This window comes from Eulemur rufifrons, chromosome 2 (genome assembly GCF_041146395.1).
Source record: "Eulemur rufifrons isolate Redbay chromosome 2, OSU_ERuf_1, whole genome shotgun sequence".
In the NCBI taxonomy this organism is placed as follows: domain Eukaryota; kingdom Metazoa; phylum Chordata; class Mammalia; order Primates; family Lemuridae; genus Eulemur; species Eulemur rufifrons.
The window spans coordinates 48,837,494-48,861,224 of record NC_090984.1 but is presented as its reverse complement, the minus strand read 5'-3'; the positions used below and the strand labels follow the sequence as shown (position 1 = coordinate 48,861,224).

The 23,731-nt window shown below is 44.7% G+C and overlaps 1 protein-coding gene across 1 annotated transcript in view; it reads left to right on the top strand.

Moving 5' to 3' along the window:
• STARD9 (StAR related lipid transfer domain containing 9) overlaps positions 1 to 23,731 on the top strand; it is a 115,071-nt gene that overhangs the window by 67,004 nt on the left and 24,336 nt on the right. The window contains exons 14-23 of the mRNA XM_069484410.1: positions 644 to 721; positions 1,192 to 1,263; positions 6,627 to 6,806; positions 10,351 to 10,402; positions 10,742 to 10,879; positions 11,575 to 11,657; positions 11,795 to 11,898; positions 17,356 to 17,546; positions 17,953 to 18,433; positions 20,532 to 23,704. Coding sequence (XP_069340511.1) covers positions 644 to 721; positions 1,192 to 1,263; positions 6,627 to 6,806; positions 10,351 to 10,402; positions 10,742 to 10,879; positions 11,575 to 11,657; positions 11,795 to 11,898; positions 17,356 to 17,546; positions 17,953 to 18,433; positions 20,532 to 23,704 — 4,552 coding nt within the window. The remainder of the gene's footprint in view (positions 1 to 643; positions 722 to 1,191; positions 1,264 to 6,626; positions 6,807 to 10,350; positions 10,403 to 10,741; positions 10,880 to 11,574; positions 11,658 to 11,794; positions 11,899 to 17,355; positions 17,547 to 17,952; positions 18,434 to 20,531; positions 23,705 to 23,731) is intronic.

The window sequence follows — 23,731 nt, the reverse complement described above, 5'->3', positions numbered from 1 at the left end:
ATGCAAATTGCCTGTATTTTTTTCCATCCAAATTTCAGTGACTATTCTTTTTAGATTAAATAGAGAGTATAGCAATTCATTGGTTTTTTAAAGCTGAATAATAATGAGAATTTTCCAAATGTTCCTTATCTCCTTTGCAATTTCAGTGAAAAGCTCCAGAGCAAGAATCATAGCTGGTGGCCAGACACATGTGTATAGCCCCTACATGGACTGTTTTACAGGCAGTGTGACTAGGCGGGTATTAAGTTTAGTCACATTTCTCTGGGTATGAGGAAAAAAATGTTTAGTTAGAATACAGTACGATTAGTATCTCTTACCTGTACATGCCCTGTTGTTTGTGTTACCAGCTTGACCTTCTCCTCTAGGGCCATGATTTTCAAACTTCAGTGTGTATCAGAATCACCTAGAGGTTTTGTTAAAACACAGCTGGGTCCCCAAGAGTTTCTGATTTAGTAGGTCTCGGGTGGGGCCAAAATCTGCATTTCTAACAAGTTCTTAGGTGAAGTTGATGCGGTAGATTGGGGACCACATATGGGGAATGACTCCAAAGGAGCAATCCATTTCCAAGTTCATTGCATGTAGCATTTCCTAGCTGGGTGAGACCGGATACCAATCAGTGGTGACTGAGTTCTTTGTGTTCCAGGATGCTAACGTAAAGCTGATCAGAGAGCTCAGAGAAGAGATTGAAAGACTGAAAACCATGCTGCTGAGCTTTGAACTGGTATGCAGGCAATCAGAACTCTGCCGTACTTAAGTGAAGTTCTCCTCCTGAGCCCTTTTTCTTCTGCATAGAATCAGGGCCCTGCTGCATTCCATGTTGTTTGATAAACACTCATGGAGCAGAGGCAGGAGCAAAGTGGGGGGGGGGGTCTGATTTCTCTGTGTAGCTTCAGACGAGGTGGACATTTTCTCACTATATCATCTTTTATCCAAAGGGCATTTGCCTGACTGGCCCTTGCTTTGTTTGGGCAGACATGGGGAATGGGGCCATCCAGAAAAATTTGTTTGAATTCTCCTTCTTTGTGCCAGTATGAGCCCAAATGCTTAGGCTCCTGAATTATTTCTGATTTTAATGATAAAATCTTTCCTTTATCTGTACCTTATATTCCTTCACAAGTGTAAGGGTGGGACCCACCTGAAGTTCAGATCAGGAAAATATCAAAGCACATCTCTCTCTCTCTGTTTGTGCAGAGGAACTTCAGTTCATTGAATGATGAAAAGGATGAAGATCTGAAGGAGCTGGTTTTCCAAAATGAATTGAAGGTGGGTGTGTTGGGTGAACTCAGTTGTGCTTTACATTACCCTGAGAGCTCCCTCCATTATTCCTGGGCCAGGGCTGTTCCCTAGGCAGGGCAGAGAGGATCTATCTAGTTTAAAGACAATTTTTATCTCCTTTCAGCCTTGAAGTGGGGGGATATGTTTGCCTTAGGGACTAGTAAATGGCCTTAGGAATTTCTTTTCTTTTTTTTTTTTTTTAAATGGTGAATATGACTTTTTTTTTTTTTTTAATTTTTATTTTTTGTTTGTTTTTCAGCTCATTAAGGGGGTACAAAAGATCAGGCTATATACATTGCCCATGCCTCCCCATCCCCCCGAGTCTGAGCTTTAGTTGTGTCCATTCCCTAGACAGTGCACATCACTCTCATCATATAGGTGTGCACTCCTCCCCTCCCCCCCACCCCATCCCCCCCAGAGAGAACTTCAAACGTGTCCATTCCCCAGGCAGTGCGCATCGCACTCATCAAGTAGGTATACACCCATCCCTTCCACCCAGCCCCGACCTCTGTCCAATACCCAATTGGTGTGAATCCCAAATCTGCACTCAGGGAAACCAGTTTGCTGGTGAGTACATGTGGTGCTTGTTTTTCCATTCTTGGGATACTTCACTTAATAGAATGGGTTCCAGCTCACTCCAGGAGAACCAAAGAGATGCCATATCGCCATCATTTCTAATAGCTGAGTAATATTCCATGGTATACATATACCACATTTTGCTAATCCATTCATGAATCGATGGGCATTTGGGTTGTTTCCACATCTTTGCGATTGTGAATTGTGCTGCTATAAACATTCGGGTGCAGGTGTCTTTTTTATAGAATGACTTTTGTTCTTCTGGGTAGATGCCCAGTAATGGGATTGCTGGATCGAATGGTAGGTCTACTTGAATCTGTTTAAGGTATCTCCACATTGCTTTCCACAGGGGCTGCACTAGTTTACAGTCCCACCAGCAGTGTATGAGAGTACCTGTCTCTTCACACCCACGCCAACATGTATAGTTTTGGGACTTTTTGATAAAGGCCGTTCTCACTGGAGTTAAGTGATATCTCATTGTGGTTTTGATTTGCATTTCCCTGATGATTAGAGATGTTGAACACTTTTTCATATGTTTGTTAGCCATTTTTATATCTTCTTTTGAAAAATTTCTATTCGTGTCCTTTGCCCACTTTTTGATAGGGTTGTTCAATTTTTTCTTACTGATTTTCCTGAGTTCTAAATAGATTCTTGTTATCAGTCCTTTATCTGATGTGTAGTATGCGAAAATTTTTTCCCATTCTGTAGGTTGTCTATTTACTCTTGTAACTGTTTCTTTGGCTGTGCAGAAGCTTTTTAATTTGATCAGGTCCCATTTATTTATTTTTGTTGCTGCTGTGATTGCCTTAGGGGTCTTCCTCATAAATTCTTTGCCTAGGCCAATGTCTGTAAGAGTCTTACCTACGTTTTCTTCTAGAATTCTAATAGTTTCTGATCTAAGGTTTAAGTCTGTTAACCACCGTGATTTGATTTTTGTGAGGGGTGAGAGCTGTGTGTCCTGTTTTAGTCTTCTACATGTGGATATCCAGTTTTCCCAGCACCATTTATTAAATAAGGAATCTTTTCCCCAGAGTATGTTTTTTTCTGCTTTGTCAAAGATTAGATGGCTATATGAGGATGGTTTTATATTTGGATTTTCTGTTCTGTTCCACTGGTCTGTGTCTCGGCACTTGTGCCAGTACCAGGTTGTTTTTAGAACCACAGCCTTGTAGTAAAGTTTGAAGTCTGGCAAATTAATACCTCCCATTTTGTTTTTGTTGTTTAATATTGCTTTTGCTAAACGGGGTCTTCTCTGGTTCCATACAAAGCGTAAAATTATTTTTTCTATGTCTGTGAAAAAAGATGTTGGTAATTTAATAGGGATTGCATTGAATCTGTAGATAACTTTGGGCAGTATAGACATTTTAACAATGTTGATTCTACCGATCCATGAGCATGGTATGGTTTTCCACCTATTTACATGTTCTGCGATTTCCTTCCTCAGAGTTTCATAGTTCTCCCTATAGAGGTCCTTTACCTCCTTAGTTAGATATATGCCTAGATATTTTATTTTCTTTGTTGCTATTTTGAAGGGTATTGAGTCCTTAATTTGGTTCTCCGTTTGACTGTTATTGGCATATATGAATGCCTCTGATTTGTGTGTATTGATTTTGTATCCTGAGACTTTGCTGAATTCATTAATCAATTCCAGGAGTCTCTTGGTTGAAATCTTGGGGTTTTCTAGATATAACATCATATCATCAGCAAAGAGTGAGAGTTTGATCTCTTCTGTCCCTATTTGGACTCCCTTGATTCTGCTCTCTTGCCTGATAGCTCTTGCAAGGACTTCCAATACTATGTTGAAAAGTAATGGGGACAGTGGGCAGCCTTGTCTGGTTCCAGTTCGAAGTGGGAATGCTTTCAGTTTTTCCCCATTCAGTATGATGTTGGCTGTGGGTTTGTCATATATGGCTTGTATCATTTTTAGATAGGCCCCGTCTATGCCTATTTTTTTGAGTGTTCTTATCATAAAAGGGTGTTGAATTTTTAATCCTGATACCAAAACCAGGAAAGGATGCAACTAAAACAGAGAACTATAGACCAATTTCTCTTATGAATATAGATGCAAAAATTCTCAATAAAATTCTAGCAAATCGAATCCAAGTGCTTATCAAAAAAATAATCCATCACGACCAAGTGGGCTTCATCCCAGAGATGCAGGGATGGTTTAACATACGCAAATCTATAAATGTAATTCATCACATAAATAGAAGCAAAAATAAAGATCATATGATACTCTCAATAGATGCAGAAAAAGCATTCGAGGAATTTCTGATGTGTTCTCTTTAGGGGTTCATGATAACTCCCTAGTGAGAGTAGCCTGGGTGGGGGGAACAATCTATTTCCTAGTCAGTAAATCAATCAACCAACATGTATTCATTGCTTAAGCACCAAATAGGTGCTCAGCATGATGCTGCAAGAGGTACAAAGAAGTCCCTGCCCTCAAGTGACTTGCAGTCTAGTTGGAAACACATTTAGAGAATGGCGTGTTTCAACTGTATTATCTATACAAAAAGAGTTCAGGGAATGAAGAAATCATTATGGCTTGGAATTTTCTGAGAAGACTTCATGTGCTGGAGCTGGAAGGCAGAGAACTGACCTCGAAGTGGCCCTTGAAGGTTTGATAGATTTGTTAGGGACAAAGTGATAAGGCATTTGGGGTGAGGGAGGGAAAACATAAGCAGAGTCTTGGAACTTGTGGAGAAGGAAGTGTTGAGAGAGGCCGTGTGGAAGCACACACTGTGAGGAAGGCTAAACAGGCTAGCAGGGGTGTTGATGGCAGACAGTAGTGGAGGTAAGGTTAGGGCCAGTTTGGAAGTTTGGAACTTGATGCAAACAGGATTTATAGCTTTTTGAATCAGATTGGTGACATCATAAAAGAGTAGAGTATCTTGGGGAAATGTATGCAGGATGAATTAAAAGCTGGCGGCGGGGGAGGGGGGGCCCTAGAAATAGGGAGATCAACTAGGAAAGAGACTGTTTTTGTAAGAGCAAGGACAGGACATTTGGGAACAGTAGACTAAATGGTGGTTCTCAGAGACATATGAAAGGAAGAAATGGTGGGCATTTTTTTTGGTCACAGGTTAGATTTAGATCCTACAACCAAATGTCCCAATTTCCAGTATTCTATTGCATCATCCTTATATGTTATTCAAGTATTCTGACTATGTCAGTGTTGATACCCTAAATATAAACTTTAGGACTACATTATACATCCAGAAGTTTCTTAAAAAATCTTTGTTTAGCTATGTATTCTGATTTTTGGTTGAGAAAGTATCATCCCTCTATAATAAGGGATGAAGTAGAAGAGCCAAAATCATTCCAAGCTCGTTAGCATTTTGCATCCTGTAGGCCAGCAACCTGGACATGAATCTGCCCCTTGCTGGCAGTGTGACCTCATGCAGAGTAGGAGTGAGTAGTGGAAGCCACCCAGAGGGGCAGGTGTGCCAGGTGGTCAGCCAGAGTGCCCTGCCACTCACCAATGCTGGGGGGCCCAATCCAGGCAGCTCTTTGTGGGTACCCTGTATTCTCACTGGTTTTCAGACTTCAACTCAATGATTGTAATTTTAAAACAGTGTTTCTAGGGTACATAAAATACTTGTGCTAAACATGGCATAATTTTTTTTCTGAAGTATTACCTTTTTCAGAGAAGTACTTAACCTGAATCTAATTTTTTTTTTTTTTTTTTTTTTTTTTTGAGACAGAGTCTCACTCTGCTGCCCGGGCTAAGTGCTGTGGGGCCAGCATAGCTCACAGCAACCTCAAACTACTGGGCTCAAGCAATCCAACTGCCTCAGCCTCTCGAGTAGCTAGGACTACAGGCATGCGCCACCATGCCTGGCTAATTTTTCTATATATATTTTTAGCTGTCCATATAATTTCTTTCTATTTTTAGTAGAGACGGGGTCTTGCTCAGGCTGGTCTTGAACTCATGAGCTCAAACAATCCGCCCTCTTCGGCCTCCCAGAGTGCTAGGATTACAGGCGTGAGCCACCACGCCCGGCCCTGAATCTAATTTTTTTGAGCCTCCTCAGTTCTTCCATTCGCAGGATAAGCTTCCTGCCTAGGCATCAGTTTCTGCCAAAAGAAGAAAAAGGGCCTTACGTTCAACACTGTTTATTCATGTCCTTAAGGCAGTCGTAGCCTAAGGCCTCCAAGCGTAGGTATATTTACTTTTAAAACTCTGTTCCTGATACATAGTAAGCACTCAATATTTTATTGTTATTATTGGTATGTGTTTATTACATGGTTCCAGATTAGTTCCATATAGACTTAATTCTACCTGGGGAGATTCCCCTTAGTGCTTTGTGGGTCCTTTGGCCGTGTGGAAGCTTATAACTCAAGGTATTGCACCTTGGGAAAGAAGTGTTAGGTCATAAAAGGATTCTCAAACATGGCTCATATAGAAGTGGGGTGGGGGAAGGGGGAAATTATAAACAAAGATGTCTAACATCCCAATTAATTTCAAAAACTTTTAAAAATAACATTTATGGTTATTCTAGTTATTTAAACAATACATGCTCATTGCAGAAAACTTTACAAATAACATTTACTGAAGGAGCTTCTGTTTATAAAACTGACACTTGCTTATTGAAAAAACTTGAAAAACATGGAGAGCTCTCAGTTGGAGGAGGTACATGGGCCTCTGTGGGGCTTTGAATAGTAAAAGGATCATGGGAAAGTAATATACCCTGGGGAAACAGGTCAGGATGACCTCTGACCTTTCGTCAGCTTCTCATGCTGAGTGTCTAAGATGACCTCCTGTGCCTCTGCAGGTAGACCAGATGACTAAAGACTGGACCCAGAAGTGGAATGATTGGCAGGCCCTCCTGGAGCATTATAGTGTGGACATCAACAGGAGGAAGGCTGGGGTGGTCATCGACTCCAGCCTGCCACACCTGATGGCCTTGGAGGATGACGTGCTCAGCACAGGTGTTGTGCTCTATCATCTCAAGGTGAGGAGACTGGTGTACTCCTTTTCTTCCTGAGCCACGGGCCGCTGCTGGGTTTCTGTGAATTGACACAGATGCCACAGAGCTGCCTTAAGGTTTGCTCTCAGGAAACTGGTCTAACGGACAAATTGTGATGTTTTGCTTTTGCAAGTATATAGAGTAGAAGACTGGAAGTGAGAACAATCATTTGTTTTTCAACTACTGTTACTATTGTTCTTATGTAAATCACTTTTGTTCTCTGTGCCTTAATTTCCTCATTTTAAAGAATCATGCTTCTCATATTCCTTTTCTGGCTTCCTACAGCACAGTGGTATAGTCATGGAGAGTGAAGTCCTAACCTCAAAATACCGTTAGTGCTTCTAAACTCTGCAAATGCAGGCTGCTCAAAGGTAGCTTTCAGAGACTAAAGGAGGAATTCAAAAAGATTTGAAAGTTCTCTTCTCACACTTCCCCACTTGATTCAACCCCAAATCAACAAAATGTGCACGTCCCACTTCTCCATCACTACATTTACCTGGAAAAGGAGGAGGGAGAGAGAAAGTAGATAAAGGAAGCTTAAAGCATGAGGGAAGAGTGCAGAGGGCTAGGGTGGAGGGGGGTAGTGGGGACAACATGCATCTATCTGGAAAAAAATAGATTGAAGTTAAGGCTTTCCAAACAGGACCTGGCTCACCTGGAGGCTAGTCCTCATTTCTAATTGAAGCAGTTTTGAGAGTTAGTGACTCTTGGTAGACAGTCTTGTATTCTGTGCTAATCAAATATGTCTGACTGTGGGAGGACAGTTCCTATGGATGGCAGAACAAATTTCACATGGCCAAAATCCCTGTGCTTACTGAAAATCTAATTTTGATTCTCATAATTGTCCCCAGTTGATACTTAAAAAGAACAAAGAAAAGAGTTGATGGGGGATTTGTAATGTGCTGTTATCCCTGGAGAAATTAGGCTCCTAATGCTGCAGAGCATATGGAAGTGAGATGTCGGCAAAGTTCATCTGTGTTCTTGGGATAAGCCCTTAGGGAAGTTGTCAGACTGAGCCTCTCAAACAGAAAGTTAAAAGTAGCTTATCTGCTGGCACAGTGGGCATAAATTATCTCAGTGAAAATTCCTCAGGCGGAAGTGGCTGTCTACTTTTACTCTGGCAACAGATCTAGATACCAAATGGCTGTGTAGATCCTTCTATTAGTCAGAACCACAAGGAGAAATTGGGGGTCAGGAAGAGACCAGATCCATTAAAATGGTTAATATTTGAGTATAACTGATTTGATGGTATTAATTGGATGTGGAATGAGCAGACGAAGCTAGAAATCAAGTAATAGAGCTACGGATAGCAGCAGAGGGTTAAAGGACATGACTATTAGATTGAATTGTAGACACAGAGACTAGTGATGATCTCATCTGAACATAGGATTGCTGATTTTCATTGCTTAATACATAATGAAGATTTTCATCCCTCCTTGGTGCATTTCCAGTGGACCTGGGTGATGAGATTTTAGTCTGTTTCTAATCTTGACATTTCTGCATTTTATGTACCCATTTTTCCCCCTTTTCTTTGTTTACATATTAGTCTAGGTAATGATATAACAGTAGTGGCCCAAGATTCTCTGTATTTTTATTTACTTCGCTAACTTGGTTGTAGACCTAGAACTAGTCTCTGGCAATATCCTGGGAGCCATTTCCCTTGGGTCACCTTAGGAAGCTCCTTGGGCAGGAAGTGGGCAGAGGGGAGGATAGGTGGAGCACAGGTTACTGATAACCTTGAACTTCATCCTCATAATTGCCTTTATGCCACTAATTCTCCCTGCTTAAAGAGGCATAGAGGGCAGAAAACACAGGCATCAACTCAGTTCTTGTCATCTGAGATGCCATCACTTTTTTTGTGTGGTTTCTGCCCTGAAATCTAGTTGTTATGATGTGCTATGGCCTTTATCCTTTATGGAGGAATGTGCCTTCTGATCATAGCTGTCTCTGAACTCACACGAAGGGTTTTGACCTTTTTTCCCTTGAACTGCCCTTTGCTTCTGTTGACAGTGTCTGTGTCCTTTGGTCCTCAGTGGCTGAGCAGGAAAGCCTGGGCTCTGGCTATTTGTGTGTATGTAGGGAAGAGGGGCAGAGGGGGACACAGACCAGAGCCTCATTTCTTCCAGGATTCTTCCTTCTCACAGGCTATTTTGGGGGACCTGCAGGGACCTCCCTGCTTTGGCTGCTGACAGTGAAGCCTAGTGGAGAACTCTCTGGCCACCCTGAAAACATTAGTCATTGGGAAGGTGGTATAGTGTGGTTGGAAAAGCATGGGCTTCAGACCCAGAGACCCGAATTCTGGTCATAGCTCCCCTATTTTGTATGTGGGTTTCTTGGGCAATTTATCCTCTGTAAGCTTCAGATTCTTCTATATAAAAAGGAAATGAGCCTATAATCCCAGCACTTTGGGAGGCTGAAGTAGGAGGATCGCCTGAGGCTAGAAGTTTGAGACCAGTCTGGATAACATAGGGAGACCCTGGTTCTACAAAAAATAAAAAAAATCAGCCAGGCATGGTGGTGTGAACCTATAGTCCTAGCCACTCAGAGGACTGAGACAGGAGGATCCCTTGAGTCCAGGAGTTCAAGACTGCAATGAGTTATGATTGCATCACTGTACTCCAGCCTGAGCAACAGAGCAAGACCCTGTTTTGCAAAAAATAAACGAATAAATAAGATAATACCTACATTTTGCATTGTTCAAGGATTACATAATGATATCTATAAAGCACTCAGCACAATGCCTGTGACATACTGTATGGTTATTCAATAAATCATAAAGACATATCTAAAATCTAGCACCTCTGTTGCTGCATCGTTGCCTTCTTCACATAGGGCTATGTGGTCGTAAGTGCATTTGCCATAATCCAAGGCCAAAAGGCCTTTTCTTCTACTAACCCAGTGATTCATGTGTACTAACTCCAGTTTCCCCCTCCTTTCTTATACTCTCTTTCAGTTCTTTTTTATTCTAGAAGTGCTTTTCTCCTATTTGTGCTTTACCCTTCTTAGAATCTGGTGTCTATTAAACTTCACCTGCGGACCAAGAAGGTAAAAACCCCGTGTTTCCATAAATCTTCATAAAACGCTTGTCTCTTTGAGACTTATTAGACCAAACTTGGACCACGCTTAGCCCCTTGGGGGAAAGCTATGCTTGTGGGCTCACTTCCTCAGACTAGAGAACTTCTGACTGATGGCTGTGGCTATTCCCTAACTTCAGGCTACAGGACAAAACGGAGTTTGCCAAAACTTGTTGGACTTTGCAAGTGGCTAATGCTGCTTTGTCATTTATTTATTTATTTTTTTTTACTCTTTTTTTTTTTTTTTTTTTACCTCTGCCTTCTCAGGGGCTTCCTGGGCTGCAGAGTAAGTAGGAGGAGGGTCAGAGCAGCTGGGGCCAAAGTTGGGAAGTGGCACAGAAAAGGGTGGGATAAGAATGGAGGACAATGATAACACTCGACTGTGGAGTCTCCTTCGGGGGCAAGGCTGTATGCTTTTTTAGTCTCATTAAAATGGCTTTTCTTTTTCCCTGTAGGAGGGGACAACAAAAATAGGAAGGAGTGACTCAGACCAGGAACAGGACATTGGTAAGTGTCAGAGAATATGGGTCTGACACTTGGGGCAAGTATTTGTGCCTGAAAAGTTTCCTTGGAGGAATCTTATGCTCTGAGAGGAAGGGAGTTTTTGAAGTATCATATTAAAGGGTCTGCTGCTCTTTCTGCTGCTAGGTTTTGGGTCTGGGATGTGTGATAGGAGGACCCACACAGTGGGAGGATTTCAGGTCTGGGTAGTTTTAGGTGGTGGCTCTTCCTCTCTTGTTACAGTGTGAGATCTTCGAGATGCTGGATTCTGATCTCACAGAAAGAATGGAAGGGGTGTTGCCCTGGGTTGTCCCCTGATCTGAGTGACCGTTGTCTCTTCTGCAGTCCTGCAGGGTCAGTGGATTGAAAGAGACCACTGCACTATCACCAGTGCCTGTGGGGTCGTCATTCTCCGGCCTGCCCGGGGGGCCCGCTGCACAGTCAATGGCAGGGAGGTCACTGCCTCCTGCCGTCTGACCCAAGGTAGGACTGTCTACAGCACTGTTCATACCAGGTTGAGTGATGGACCAGTCTAGTCTCATGGGCCCAGAGAACTCAGTGAAGCAGGCTTTAAAGATGGATCACTCAGCCTCTACACCCAGAGATCTGAAGATTTTCTAATGTGATCCTGTTCTCCTAAATGAGCTCCAATTCCAGAGCCCCATAGTGAAGAATGATGCTCTGAAATTTGTACCTGTGTTCATTAGCTCTGTGTCCTTGGGAAAGGCTCTGAGCTCACTCTCCTCATCTGTAAAATGGGGATGATAATAGGATCATTGTGATGATTGAAGGAACCTTATCCACGTAAAGTTCTTAACAGCATGCTTGGCATTTAGTAAACACCCATTGTCATTATTTCTGTCACTGTCACTACTATTACTAATCTATTCACATTCTGTTTCCTTTGGGACTGAGCTTAGATTCCTCCTCTTCCATGAAGCTTAGCCTGATTACTCCACCTGGAACTCATCGTGCTTTTCCTTGGAGTACTAGACCTCCTCCTGTCTATTTTATTAATTCAATATGCATGCTGTGAGATATATTATTAATACCTTATCACTCAGCTAAATGATCAATTATCGAGAGCATGACTCTGTCTCACGGAACAGCGTCCTGGACGTAGTATGTATTCAAAACATGATCTGTTTATTGAATTCTCATTTGTCTCTGTGCTACAGGTGCTGTCATAACTCTGGGGAAAGCACAGAAGTTCCGATTCAACCACCCAGCAGAGGCTGCTGTCTTGCGGCGGCGAAGGCAGGTTAGCACAGTTGTGTTTTCTAGGTTGTTGCTGGCCTCCCTGTTTGTCCTTTTTAGAGGAAAAGCCTGAGCCTTATCTGGTTCTGTTGGGCTGGGGTTGATGACAGCAGCCTCATTGTGCTTTCTTTCTTGTTCCAGGTTGGAGAGGCTGTCGGTGGCAGTGGCTCTTTGGAATGGCTGGACTTGGATGGAGATGTCACTGCTTCCCGTCTGGGTCTCTACCCTTTGCTTTGGAAGGAAAGGTGAGAAACAGCTGCTCATACTGATGTGGAACCACTGGGTTTGCTTCTCAGTCCATCACAACGTGGAGCAGGGAGGTGATTAGTGTAGCAGACAAGATCTGAGTGAGGTCTGATTTGAATCAATGCGATTTGAAAATGCTGAACTAGCGGCTGAGTTTGTAGTTGGCAGGGAAGTGGTCTTGGCCCTCATTCATTTCCTCTGGTATTTCAACTTTCTTCATTACTGAAAGAGGTATATTACTTGATATTCCTATGGCCACTTTCTTGTCGCAACAAGATTTAACTGTGATGTATTTGCAGATATCTTTGATACTGATTCTGAACTTACCTCCCTATCTCTCTCTTCAAATTTTGGCCTGCCTAGTGTGAGCTCATAGTGTATGTCAGTTAGCTTCCAGAACTTAAGACTTCCTCTGAGTTTTTAAAAGATAGTGTGTGACTGAGAATCCTTTTTTCCCTTCGTAACCAAGAATCGGGACTGGTACATAAGAGAGACAGGAACTATCAGAACAATATGAAAATATCTTGGGGTTCTGCCCTTTCATACCAATGGCACCTGCTCTGTGACTAAGGCATTTAGTCAGAGTTTGATGTGTGACTGATGGTAACTATTTTATCACTTCATAGTCATACTTCATCCATTTCCTCATAGAACCCCCTTCCCAGAGCTAGATGCCTTGCAGGCTGGGTGCTCTTCCCATTAGTCACGTAACCTCTGCCTTAGGGAGTCCTGTAGCACATGGTATCTGTGACATCACTGGCATCGGGAGCTGCCACACACCTTCCGCACAGGGTTCTTGGTAGAGTTACGATGGCCCGTGGTCCCTTGGTTCCTTCAGAGGGATCTGGCTCTCTTTCATCAGGCCAGCAGCATCTGATGGCAGATGAAGACAGTCTTGGGTCTGAACTTGGTAGTTGGTGTTGGTTACAGGAGCAGAAGTGCTCTGATTTGGGGAGCACGACCAGCGGGCAAGTCCTCACAGCAGGGCTGTGAAGCGTTGAAGGACACTACAACAGAAGTTTATGGAGGAGGGTCCTAGTGTCGAGAGCTCTGTGCGGTGAAGAGTGAGTCAGAAGAGGTGACATAGGGTGGAGAGTGTCATGGCCAAGGCAGACTCAGGACTGAGGCTGGAACTTTTGCTTTGTCAGAGTGGCCCTCCCTTTTTGTAGTGAAGTCAGGAGGTCCTGTGTTAGGTAAGGTTTGTGTTGGGAAGACTCATTGGAAGATGTTTTTTTCCCTCACAGTTCAGAGTTTTACAGAAAATACTGCCACTTACAGAGCCACGGATGTGGAAGAGATATATTGTAATTAGACAAAACTGGTCCACATCCTGGCTGTAGTACATAAAAACTGTGTGACAGCCTGAACAAGAGCAAGACTACATTCCTACAAAAAATTGAAAAATTAGCTGAGTTTGGTGGCACACACCTGTAGTCCTAGCTACTCGGGAGGCTGAGGCAGGAGGATTGCTTAAGCCCAGGAGTTTGAGGTTGCTGTGAGCTATGATGACGCCATTGCATTCTAGCCCAGGTGATAGAGCAAGACCCTGTCTCAAAAATAAAAAAAACTGTGTGACCTTAGGCAAGTCACTGAATCTCTGAGCCTGTTTTCTCATCTCTAAAGGAAAGATATTACCATCTCCATCTCCTTCCCAGGGATCTTGTGACAAGGATTGAAAGAGCAAGTGTCTGTGTGCAGTGCTGACACACTCCAAGCCCCCACTGCTGGGAGGCTCTGCGAAGGAGCTGCCCAGGAAGGCTGCCTCCCTTTCTCTTTCCTGTCCTCTCTTCTCAGCCCAGCTGACCCATCTACCCCACAGTACACTGTGGTCTCTTCTTGCCTTTTAATAGTCTTGTATGTCTCTCTAGCCCCATGAACACTGCCATGACCTTTCAGAAACATCAAGAATGTGCCCTTTCAGTGAGGACAGAGAAGGATTGCAGAATCAAGGCCTCTCCCACCCACTGCCTCCACTGTTCAGCCCCAGTACTAGGAAGCCTGTAGGCTGGGCTGGCCCTGCCCAGCTACCATAGCCAGCATCTGTGTGCCAGCCTTTGGTGGAGATGGTGTGGTATGGTACACAAGCCTGTGATTGGGCAAAATGAGCAGGTAGAGGAACCCATAAGAACAGAGAAAAATGCACGTTGCCAACTGGGCTCCCAGTCTGGATTTGTGGCTGTGTGTCTATGAGAGTCTCTCCCTCTGCTCTTGGATGGGCGTGGCTCCAAAGCCACCTCTTGTCCTAGGCTGTCTTTCCCTCATTTCTGTCTCTTGAGGAACATTTGTGGGGCCTACAAAGCTGGAGCTGACTCCAGAGCCAGGGGGAATTTGCCAGTCTGCTCTCCTTTGTTCCTTGCAGCAGTAATCTGGACCAGAGAGGAATTTGTCCTTGAATACCATTGCCTATGTTCTTGGCATTTTCCCATTTGGAATTTTAGGGGCTTAACCTTAAGTGCCTAGAGCCTGGGAGACACTGTTGCTGCTGCTGCTGCTGCACTGTTGCTTTAGTAAGTAGGCGCTGCTGCATTCTGCTGCAGAAGCTGCCAGACCCTGAGGCAGCGGAGGAGGGCTGCAAAAAGAAGAGGGAGGGCGCAGTGGAGTCCTGGCAGCAGGTGACCAGGCAGCAGCTGGGGGATGCTGGAGCCACCGAAGATGAACGGCAGTCCTCTGATAGAGACAGGGGTCCCTTGGCTGGCAGGTAAATGAAGACTTGCTCTTTGTAATCTACCCAGACGTGTAGCATAAGGTTGCTATTTCCTTTTGCACTTGCTTTCTGGGAATTTGACTAATGTGCTTAGCAGAGGGAGCCATTCTGTGTGACTGTGTGGCATCTTGGGTGATCACCCCAGACACTCTCTCCTTGCAGGTCCCAGCACTGCTATGAAGGAAATTATATCATAGCTGCCGCTTTCCCAGGGGAAGGGTAGAGGGAAATGCCCTTCCAGGGAGAAGCAAATTGTAAATCTGAAGGTTGGGGAGACAGCCAGAGAAGGAAACTAAGTGATCTCAGGGAATTCAAAATAAAGATCCCCTCCCTGCCTATTGCATCTGGTGGTCTGTGGGTCTTAGCTGGGTTTGTTTAGGATCCTCTGGTGGGCTCATGTTTGTAATTCAGCCATTTCTGTGGTCAGACAAAATTTGGAGCAGTATACAGGCATGATACATATAAATAGATGTACAAAATGTTTCCCATTAACTGTTTTTTCCAATTTTTGGCATTAACTGGTTTTCTATTCCAGTTTCTATCCCTAGCCTTCTGCCTCACTTGTGCTAGAGATACATTTCCTCTTTATATATGTTCCAGCTGTGTGTATGTGGCCTTTTGCCACAGCAGTCAGCACCAGTTTTCTGCTGAGTACACCTGCACAAGTACCTGGGCCTGTCTTAGTCCTCGGACCCATTGCAGATTGAATCACTTCACAGCCTCCTTCCCAGGGAAGGGACTGCGGTTGTGTCAGCTCCCACTCCCACCCCCCAGTCTATCTACTCCACCCTTCCCTCTCCAGCCATCCATCTTCCACTGTCCTCCTAAGGCTGCATTTTAAAATCTTAACTTCTTCTAAGACAGGGGTGGCAAACTTTTTCTGTAAAGGGCCAGACAGTATTTTAGTCTTTGTGGGACATACGATCTTTGCTGCAACTACTCAACTTTGCCAGTGTGGCAAAGCAAGTATGCAGAAGCAGCCTTAGACAATACATAAATGAATGGGTTTGGCTGCGTTCTTATAAAACCTTATTTATAAAAATAGGCAGCAGACCAAATTTAACCCACAGGCTCTAGTTTGTGGACATCTGCTTTATTTTTGCATTTTTTTTTTATTTTTACTTTTTCTTTTTTTTTTTTGGAGACAGGGTCTTGCTCTGTCACTCAGGCTGGTGGGCAGTGGCACCATCATAGCTCACAGCAGCCTCAAACTCCTGGGTTCAAGGGATCCTCTTGCCTCAGCCTCCCAAGTAGCTGGAACTACAGGCGCGTACCATGACTCCTAGCTAATTTTTCTATTTTTAGTAGAGGTGGGGTCTTGCTATGTTGCCCAGGCTGGTCTTGAACTCCTGGACTCAAGTGATCCTCCCACCTTGGCTTCCCAAAGCTCTGAGATTACGGGCATGAGCTACTGTGCCATTGCACCCAGCCTGGACCTCTGCTTTGATACTTTCTGTGATTTCATTCTGCTCTACAAAATAGTAACTCTCCTAAAATGAGTGAATCCCTTATAGCACACTGCTCATACTGCCTGAGATCTGGTTCTAGTACCAAACTACTAAGTGAGCCTCTTCAAGCCTTCGAGTCATGATGTTCTGGGATTGTAGAGGGCTGAGTGCTGGATGAGGCAGGTCTGATTCTGGCTTTTTTGTTAGCCTCTAGCAGAATCTGACTCTTCCTAGCCACTTCCCTCCTGTGCCCACCCTGGAGTGCTCATGCAGTTGGCTCCTTTAGAAACCTGGATGACAGGGCTGGAGATACTCTGCAGAAAAAACATTTGAGGTACTTGCATAGAAGACCACGCGTGACCCCAGGGAAAGGTCAGCAAGTAGTTGGAAGCTATCAGTTTTCAGAAGACGCCTCTGACTCATCCGTAGTCGTACAGGAACCTGGTGGCAGAGTAAGGCATGACTAGAATCTAGAATTCTTTGTAAACTTTTTATTATGGAGAATGTTGAATGCACAAATTATCAACTCTTAGTTAATCTTATTTCATTTTTATCCACACTCACTTTCCCCTATTCCTCTCCACTGGATCTAGACAAATTCATGACATTTCACCAGTAAATGCTTCAGTATTATCTCTGAAAGATATGGCAGAGTGTAAAACTCTTGATTCTATTCCAGGGCATGTTCACCGAGGACAGCCCTTGAGAGGAGACCAGCTCTCCTCTGGGTCTCCTGCCGCACACACAGGTGTAGTGTGCATGTAAATTCTCTCTCTCCCCTGGGTTGGCCACCTCTTACTACCAGGTTACAGAGGATTTCTGTTTCAGGGAATGGAGGTGCAATAGTAATCGCTGAACATGTAGGGGAGAATTTCCATTCCCATAGTGTTTCTGGAACTGCTTCTCTACTTGATATTTCCAGAAGATATTTATTCTTTTTTAAAGGACAAAACATCTTGGTTTTAATCAAAAAATAATTTTGTGTCTTTTAAAAAACAACTTTCCTAAAAAAACAAAAACAAAAACTTTCCTGGTGATTTTCCTTAACCAAAATGAACTTGTGTTTCTGCTAAACCCACAAATCTAAGAATATGCCAGTTTAATGACAACTCTCCCCTCCTACACTGTGACATCACAAGCTGCCTATGACACCATACCTGTTTGTCCTAAGTTGCCAGAAGTCCAAAGCCTTTCTCTACTCTGTTGAATTCAGGGGCTGTCTTGGAGGGATTTAGACTGTTACCAGTTTGTCCTGAGCTTGGTTTACATTTCCTCTTGGGTAACCCTGGATGCTTCTGTGACAGGAGAGTGCTTGAAGAGCAATGTGACGAGGACCCTCAGCCACCAAGGGATGGAGAGACGTCCCACAGGGCCCAGATTCACCAGCAGCAGTGCTATGTGAATGATTTGAGGCAACAAATCCTAGCAGAACAGATTAGAGCTGAGAAGGAACTGAAATTTGACCAGGCTTGCATCAGCCAGCAGATTAAAGAAAGTAGGTGCCCACAATTTAAAATGTCTGCCTTACCTTCTCATTTCTTCCTTTTCATGCTACCCCAGCCTTCTGTATTCTTTCCTTTGTTTTCTTTGTGATATGATGGAACCTTTGATATTAGGTGTTCTCTCCCGTCTTTCAGAGACAAGAGGCTCTTACAAGGGGGCTAGAAGCAAGAATAAGGAAGCTAACTTCCTTATTGTCCCTCAGAGTGGTGGGCCTCCTACCCACTCCACTTACACATTTGTCCATGCCCTGCCGCCTGCCCTAGCTTGTGCCCGCTCACATCGCCCTGGCCAGCTCTGTCACTCCACATAGGTCTAGCCATGGCCAGACGTGTCAGTCCAGGCAGCCACAGGCAGGGAGAAAGGTGCTGACCTTCTCTCTGGTTGTTTTTGGTTCCCAGATCAGCAGTGGCTGCTCAGAGAAGAGACCTGGCTGGCTAGCTTGCAGCAGCAGCAGCAGCAGCAAGAAGACAGCCATGTAGCAGAGAAAGAAGTTGAGGCATCTGTGGCACCTGATGTTTGGCTTCAGACAGATCCTGAGACTCAACCATCTCCACTTGTCCAAAGCCAGAAGAGGGTGTTACAACTGCAGCTCCTGCGGAGACACGCTGTTCGAGCCGCAGAACGGAATGTCCAGCGAAAAAATGTCTCATTCCAGCTAGAGAGGATCATCAAGAAGCAGAGATTGCTGGAAGCCCAGAAGAGACTGGAGCAGCTCAGGGCATTGTGCTGGCTGCAGGATGACAGCACCCAGAAGTCCCCATACTGGGTCCCCAGCCCTGATGCTACGGTTCCAGGGCCTCGATGTAGAGGCAGATTGACAAATTGCAGTTCTTTAAGCCTCCGAAGGCTCTGCAGCCAGCGTTCGCCCCAGCTACACAGGTACAGCCAGTGGTTGTCACCTGGAAGCACTTGACTAAAGTGTATAACATTGTTGCCCAGGCAATGTTCTTTACTCTGCAGTGCCTCAGTTTCCTCCATCTGTGAAGTGAGAGACATGTGTGCTCCTCTCTCTCTCATCACTTTCCCCTCCTCTGGCTACTTCTCTTCTGTGTATCTTTGCAGACTCAGGCTTCTCCCTATTCCTCATCCTCAGTGTAGTGATTCTGGCTTCTTTGATGCTATCTTCTGAGCAAGGCTCTCAGCCTCATTTTTCATCTACTTGTTAGACCTGGACTACCCATATACATTCTTTGTATGTCCTGCATTTCCCCCCTCAGTCTCCTCCTGCTTCAGACCAGGCTTCTTCATTCCCACACTGCCTCGTGCTCCCTCTCTCCTTGCCCTGCTCTTTAAGCCAGCTTCCTGGCCGCACCTCCCACCTGGTGAGCGAGTACATCTTTTGACTCCCAGGCTCACATTAGGATCGTCCTTATTCCTTTTCTCCATCACTCCTTACATGCAGTAAAGGGGGCAGGATATGTTATCTCCCAGACTCCTTGGACCAGAGGCCTATATCTTAGACCTTTTTATATCCTCAGGGCCTCTGCAAGAGGTTCACAATTGATGTCTGTTGCCATTGTTTGCTCACCTCTCTGGTCTTCAGAGTACTAGGTGGGGTTTTTAAAAACTTTTTATTGTGAAAAAATTTTAAGTATGCGCAAGGGTGAGAGAATAGTACACTTATCACCCATATTCAGCAATTATCAGGATTTACTATACTTGCTAGGTTTCCCCATCTTCCTGCTTTCTCATATATTTTAAAGCAACTCTTAGGCATCATGTCATTTTAATTCTACATTTTTAAGTCTACACCTCTTAAAAAATAAGAATTTTCCTTATTAGCAAAATGTCATTATCACAACTATGAAAATTAAGATTGCTTGATATAATCTAAAACCTAGGCCACATTCAAATTTCTCTAATTGGGCTGAGTGCAGTGGCGCATACCTGTAATCCTAGTACTTTGGGAGGTCAAGGTGGGAGGATTGCTTGAGGTCAGGAGTTTGAGCCCTGCCTGAACAACACAACAAGACCCCGTCTCTTAAAAAAAAAAAAAAAAAAAATCAGCTGGGTGTAGTGGTGTATGTCTGTTATTTCCAGCTACTCAAGAGGATTGCTTGAGCCCAGGAGTTTGAGGTCATAGTGAGCCCACTGTACTCTAGCCTGATCAACCTTATCTCCAAAAAAAAAAAAAAATTCTCTAATTACCTTAAAAAATCTCTATTTATAGTTGTTTTTTCAAATCAAGATCCAAGATTTGCACACTGGTATGTCTTTTAGGTTTCTTTTAATCATTCTTCTTTTTGTTTTATTTTTATTTCTTCATATTATTGAATATGAATATTGTTAAAGTGGATCAGTTCTGTAGAATGTACCGCTTTATATAGACTTATTTATAGATTCCTCATATCATTTAAATTGTTTCTCCATTTTCATATTGCCTATCAACTGGAAAATTTCCCTAATGGTATGATTAGATTCAGTTCAATGGTTTTATAATATTAAAAGAGATTGAGGGCTGGGTGTGGTGGCTCACCCCCATAATCCTAGCACTTTGGGAGGCCTGAGGAGGGGGGAGGATTGCTTGAGGTCAGGAGTTTGAGACCAGCCTGAGCAAGAGCGAGACCCCATCTCTACAAAAAGTAGAAAAATTAGCCGAATGTGGTAGCACATGCTTGTAGTCCTAGCTACTAGGGAGACTAAGGCAGGAGGATCGCTTGAGCCCAGGAGTTTGAGGCTACAGTGAGCTATAATGATGCCACTGCACTCTAGAATGAGACCCTGTCTCAAAACAAAACAAAAACAAATTGAGGAACAGGATGTACCTGGGGCTTCTCAGAGAGCCAAGACCATGGTCCACAGTTACCTATTGTACCTGTAGAGCTTTTCTCTGGCTTTGCAGTCTATAAGAGACAGTAACATGGGCCTGGTTTTTAATATCTTTCAGAGCAAACTAAGTGGAAATTTATATTTCTTTGGTCAGCAGGAAGTAGGGGACCTCTTTCTTCTTCTGAGATGGCTTTCCTTGTCTTCGCAGTGTTTTCCTGAATTTGGATCCCGCCACCATGTCACCACCTGTGCCTGACCCCACTCACCAAATATCAGAGAAAACACCATCAGAAGAATATTTGCCATGGGCTGCTTCTTACCCACCAAAGACAGGGCATCTCCACAAGAATGACCTTGACTCCTCAGGCCCAGGGAAGCCCTGTACAGCCAGAGGAGCCTTGGCCAGTAGGGGAGCCTCAGCTCCAGACACTTGCCTCACCGTGAGCCCCGAGTCTATTGGCATCCAGGAAATGGATAGAGTGGGTAAGCAGCCCCATTGGATAATGTCCCAGAGCTTAGCATTTCTGAGCCAATCAGCTAGCAAGCTAAAGCCAAGGGATGAGCCAAAGACCTTCACCCCTACCACCCAGATCAGAAGGGCTAAGGGACTAGCAGGCCCTGGCCATATACAAGCTGGGTGGCGAGAAGAAGGGAACCTTGAGACCCACAAAGCTGCTAAAGGAGCCACTTGCAGTTCCCTATATCCTCAAGGACCCAAGCAGGCATCTGTGCACGGAAAGGCAGCCAAGACTTTTCGGGGAGAATACAAAGCACCTTCTCCAGTCAAGGCATCAAAAAGGCATCAGAAGGTATTGGCAGCTAGGGTCAGAGACGTTGCCAAAAAGTCCTCTCATTTGCCTCATGGCAGTCCTTTGCAGAGACAACACAATACAGGGGACCTAGACACCATGGCCCCATGTAGAGATTCCAGCCCAGTAGTATTCCATGCAAGGGAAAAAGACAATGATTTATCTGACACAGATAGCAATTACTCAGAGGATTCTCTCTCCTGTGTCTGTGCCAAAGCCCTGAAGGAGCCACTGAAGCCAGAGGACCCCCAGGAAAAGAAATGGAATCTCCCAGAGCCAGAGAACTCTGACAGTGACGACAGCCAAATATCAGAGGACTCACTGGCTGAAAAGGAGTACCAAGGTCCAAAAGATAGCCCAAGGGGCAGTCATCCCACCAACCATGGCCAGCCCAGGATCAGAACTAGAACCTCTGTGAGGGGCTTCACTGTGCCCTCAGACAGTGCCCTACTTGCTCAAGCTCACAGGAGCTTTTCCTTGGATAGCCTGATTGGTGCTGGGGGGGAACTGGGGGAAGACCAGCAGGAAGAGCCTTTCCTTGGTTCAGCCGGTGAGATACCCACAGAGACTTTTTGGCACCTGCAGAACTCCAGTCTGCCTGTAGTGGACCAGGAGGCAACGCACAGGCTTGATTCCATCAACCACAGGGCAGGAGCTAGGCTGGATGGCATCCTGCCAATGAGCAGCTCATTTCACCTTGACCCCCAGTTCCAGCCCTATTATGAGCTGTCTGAGTCAGAGGTGGAGGCGAGCTTCTCTGAACGAGCCAACCCTCCCCAAGACATGGGGCTTTCAAGAGACAGCCCATTGATGTCCGTGGATTCCTGGTTTTCCTGCGACTCTAAGATCAATCCCAGCAGCCCCCCAGGAATAGTGGGTTCTTTATGTCCAAGTCCTGATACACAGGAATTTCAGTCCTGTGATGAGAGGACTGAATACTGGCTAAATATTGAAGAACTAAAGCCATCAGGCATAGAAACAGTCTTGTCATATAGCTCCAAACTGCCCCCAGGCATTACTGTGCTACCCTGCAGTGCAAGAGATGAGGACACAACCTCTGCTTCTGGTACATCCAAGCTGTCACTCTGGGGAACTCAAAGTTGTCTTCAACCAGGAGCTGATGGCACCTCTCAGGGCAGAGGTATCCCTGACACAGCCCAGCAGGGCAGCTCTGAAGTATCCCAGAATTCTAGTGTATCAGGTGTGCCAGCTGCCTCTGCCACCTCATTCACTCATGTAGGCAGCACCCAGGAAAGGGATTGGGCTGCCCTTCAACGAAAGTATCTTCTTGAACTCTCTCATCCTGGTTTGGAGGCCATAGAAGAGCGCAGGCCAGCTTTCCGCTGCCTTGAGGAGGACTCTGGTTTCCTGACCCAAGCTTCTGGCAAAGGAGGAGATACTATATTGCCAACAGGTCCTAGGGTATCTAGCAGTCTGGATTTTAATAACTTTCCAATCTATCTATCCAAAATCAGGCGTGTGAGAGCAGAGAAAGAGCAGGACAGTTTGAGTGCCAAGTTAGAAGGTACTTCAGATTTCTTTAGCACTAGTGAGAATGAGGTGAGTTATAATGAAACTTACTCAGCAGACTTAGAATCACTGGCTTCTGGATCTATGAAGGCACAGGTCTTTTCAGAAGAGAACAAAATACCAAATTCTGTGATAGAATCATGTGAAGTCAAACAGAACAATGTGGAAGAGCGCTTTCAGGGTAACCAGAAACCTGGACTTATGACTTCCTCTGATGAGTATTTTTTCCAGAAGAGCACTTGTCACAGTAATGTCACCATAGCCACCAGAGTAGACCATCCACCCCAAGGCCAGGCTCCTCTCAGGAAAAATAGTGTAATCCAGCCAAGGCAATTAAGTCCCAACAGCCACTGTCCCCTACAGGAAGAAAAGGCAGATTGCCAGGAGGGCGTTAAGGAAGTAGTTGAAAGACACACAAATGTTTCCTTTGCCTTTCCCTCAGGTCCAGAGCTGTACCTCCACTCTGCTCCCTGGAATCCGTTCCCATCTTCCCTGCAGCCACCTGCCTTGGAAACATTCTATGTGACCAAAAGCAGGGATGCCCTCACAGAAACTGCCTTAGAGATTCCGGCTTGCAGAGAAGCAAGGGTGCCTTCCCCACCTGCTAGGGAAGCCTGGGGCTTTGGTCACCACCAAGTCCTCCAAAATGCTTATTTGAAGAATAATTTGCCAGTGCTGTTACAAAGCCAGAATTCCAAGATTGCCTCATCTCAGTGGGTCACAGCAGAGAGGCCAGTTGATCTAAACACCAAGGGAGTTATCAGAGAATTAGGGAAATGCTCTGGAAATATGAAAGAAGAAAGCCATAATTCAGTTTATTTTTTTGTTGCTCAGAACAGACCTTTTCTCCCTTCTGCCAGCACAAAAGTGTGTGAATTTGAAAATCAAGTGGGAATTTTGAATATAAAACATGATGTTGAAGCACTTGAGGGAGAAGAGGCCACTTCCTCAGACAGTTTGGGGTCTGGGAAGCCTTTCTTCCTCATTTGTGAATCTGAGGCTGGGGGGGAGGAAGAGCAGGGTCAGAGTGCAGTTCTGAGGCCGACCCAGGCCTATGAGGTAAAGAGAC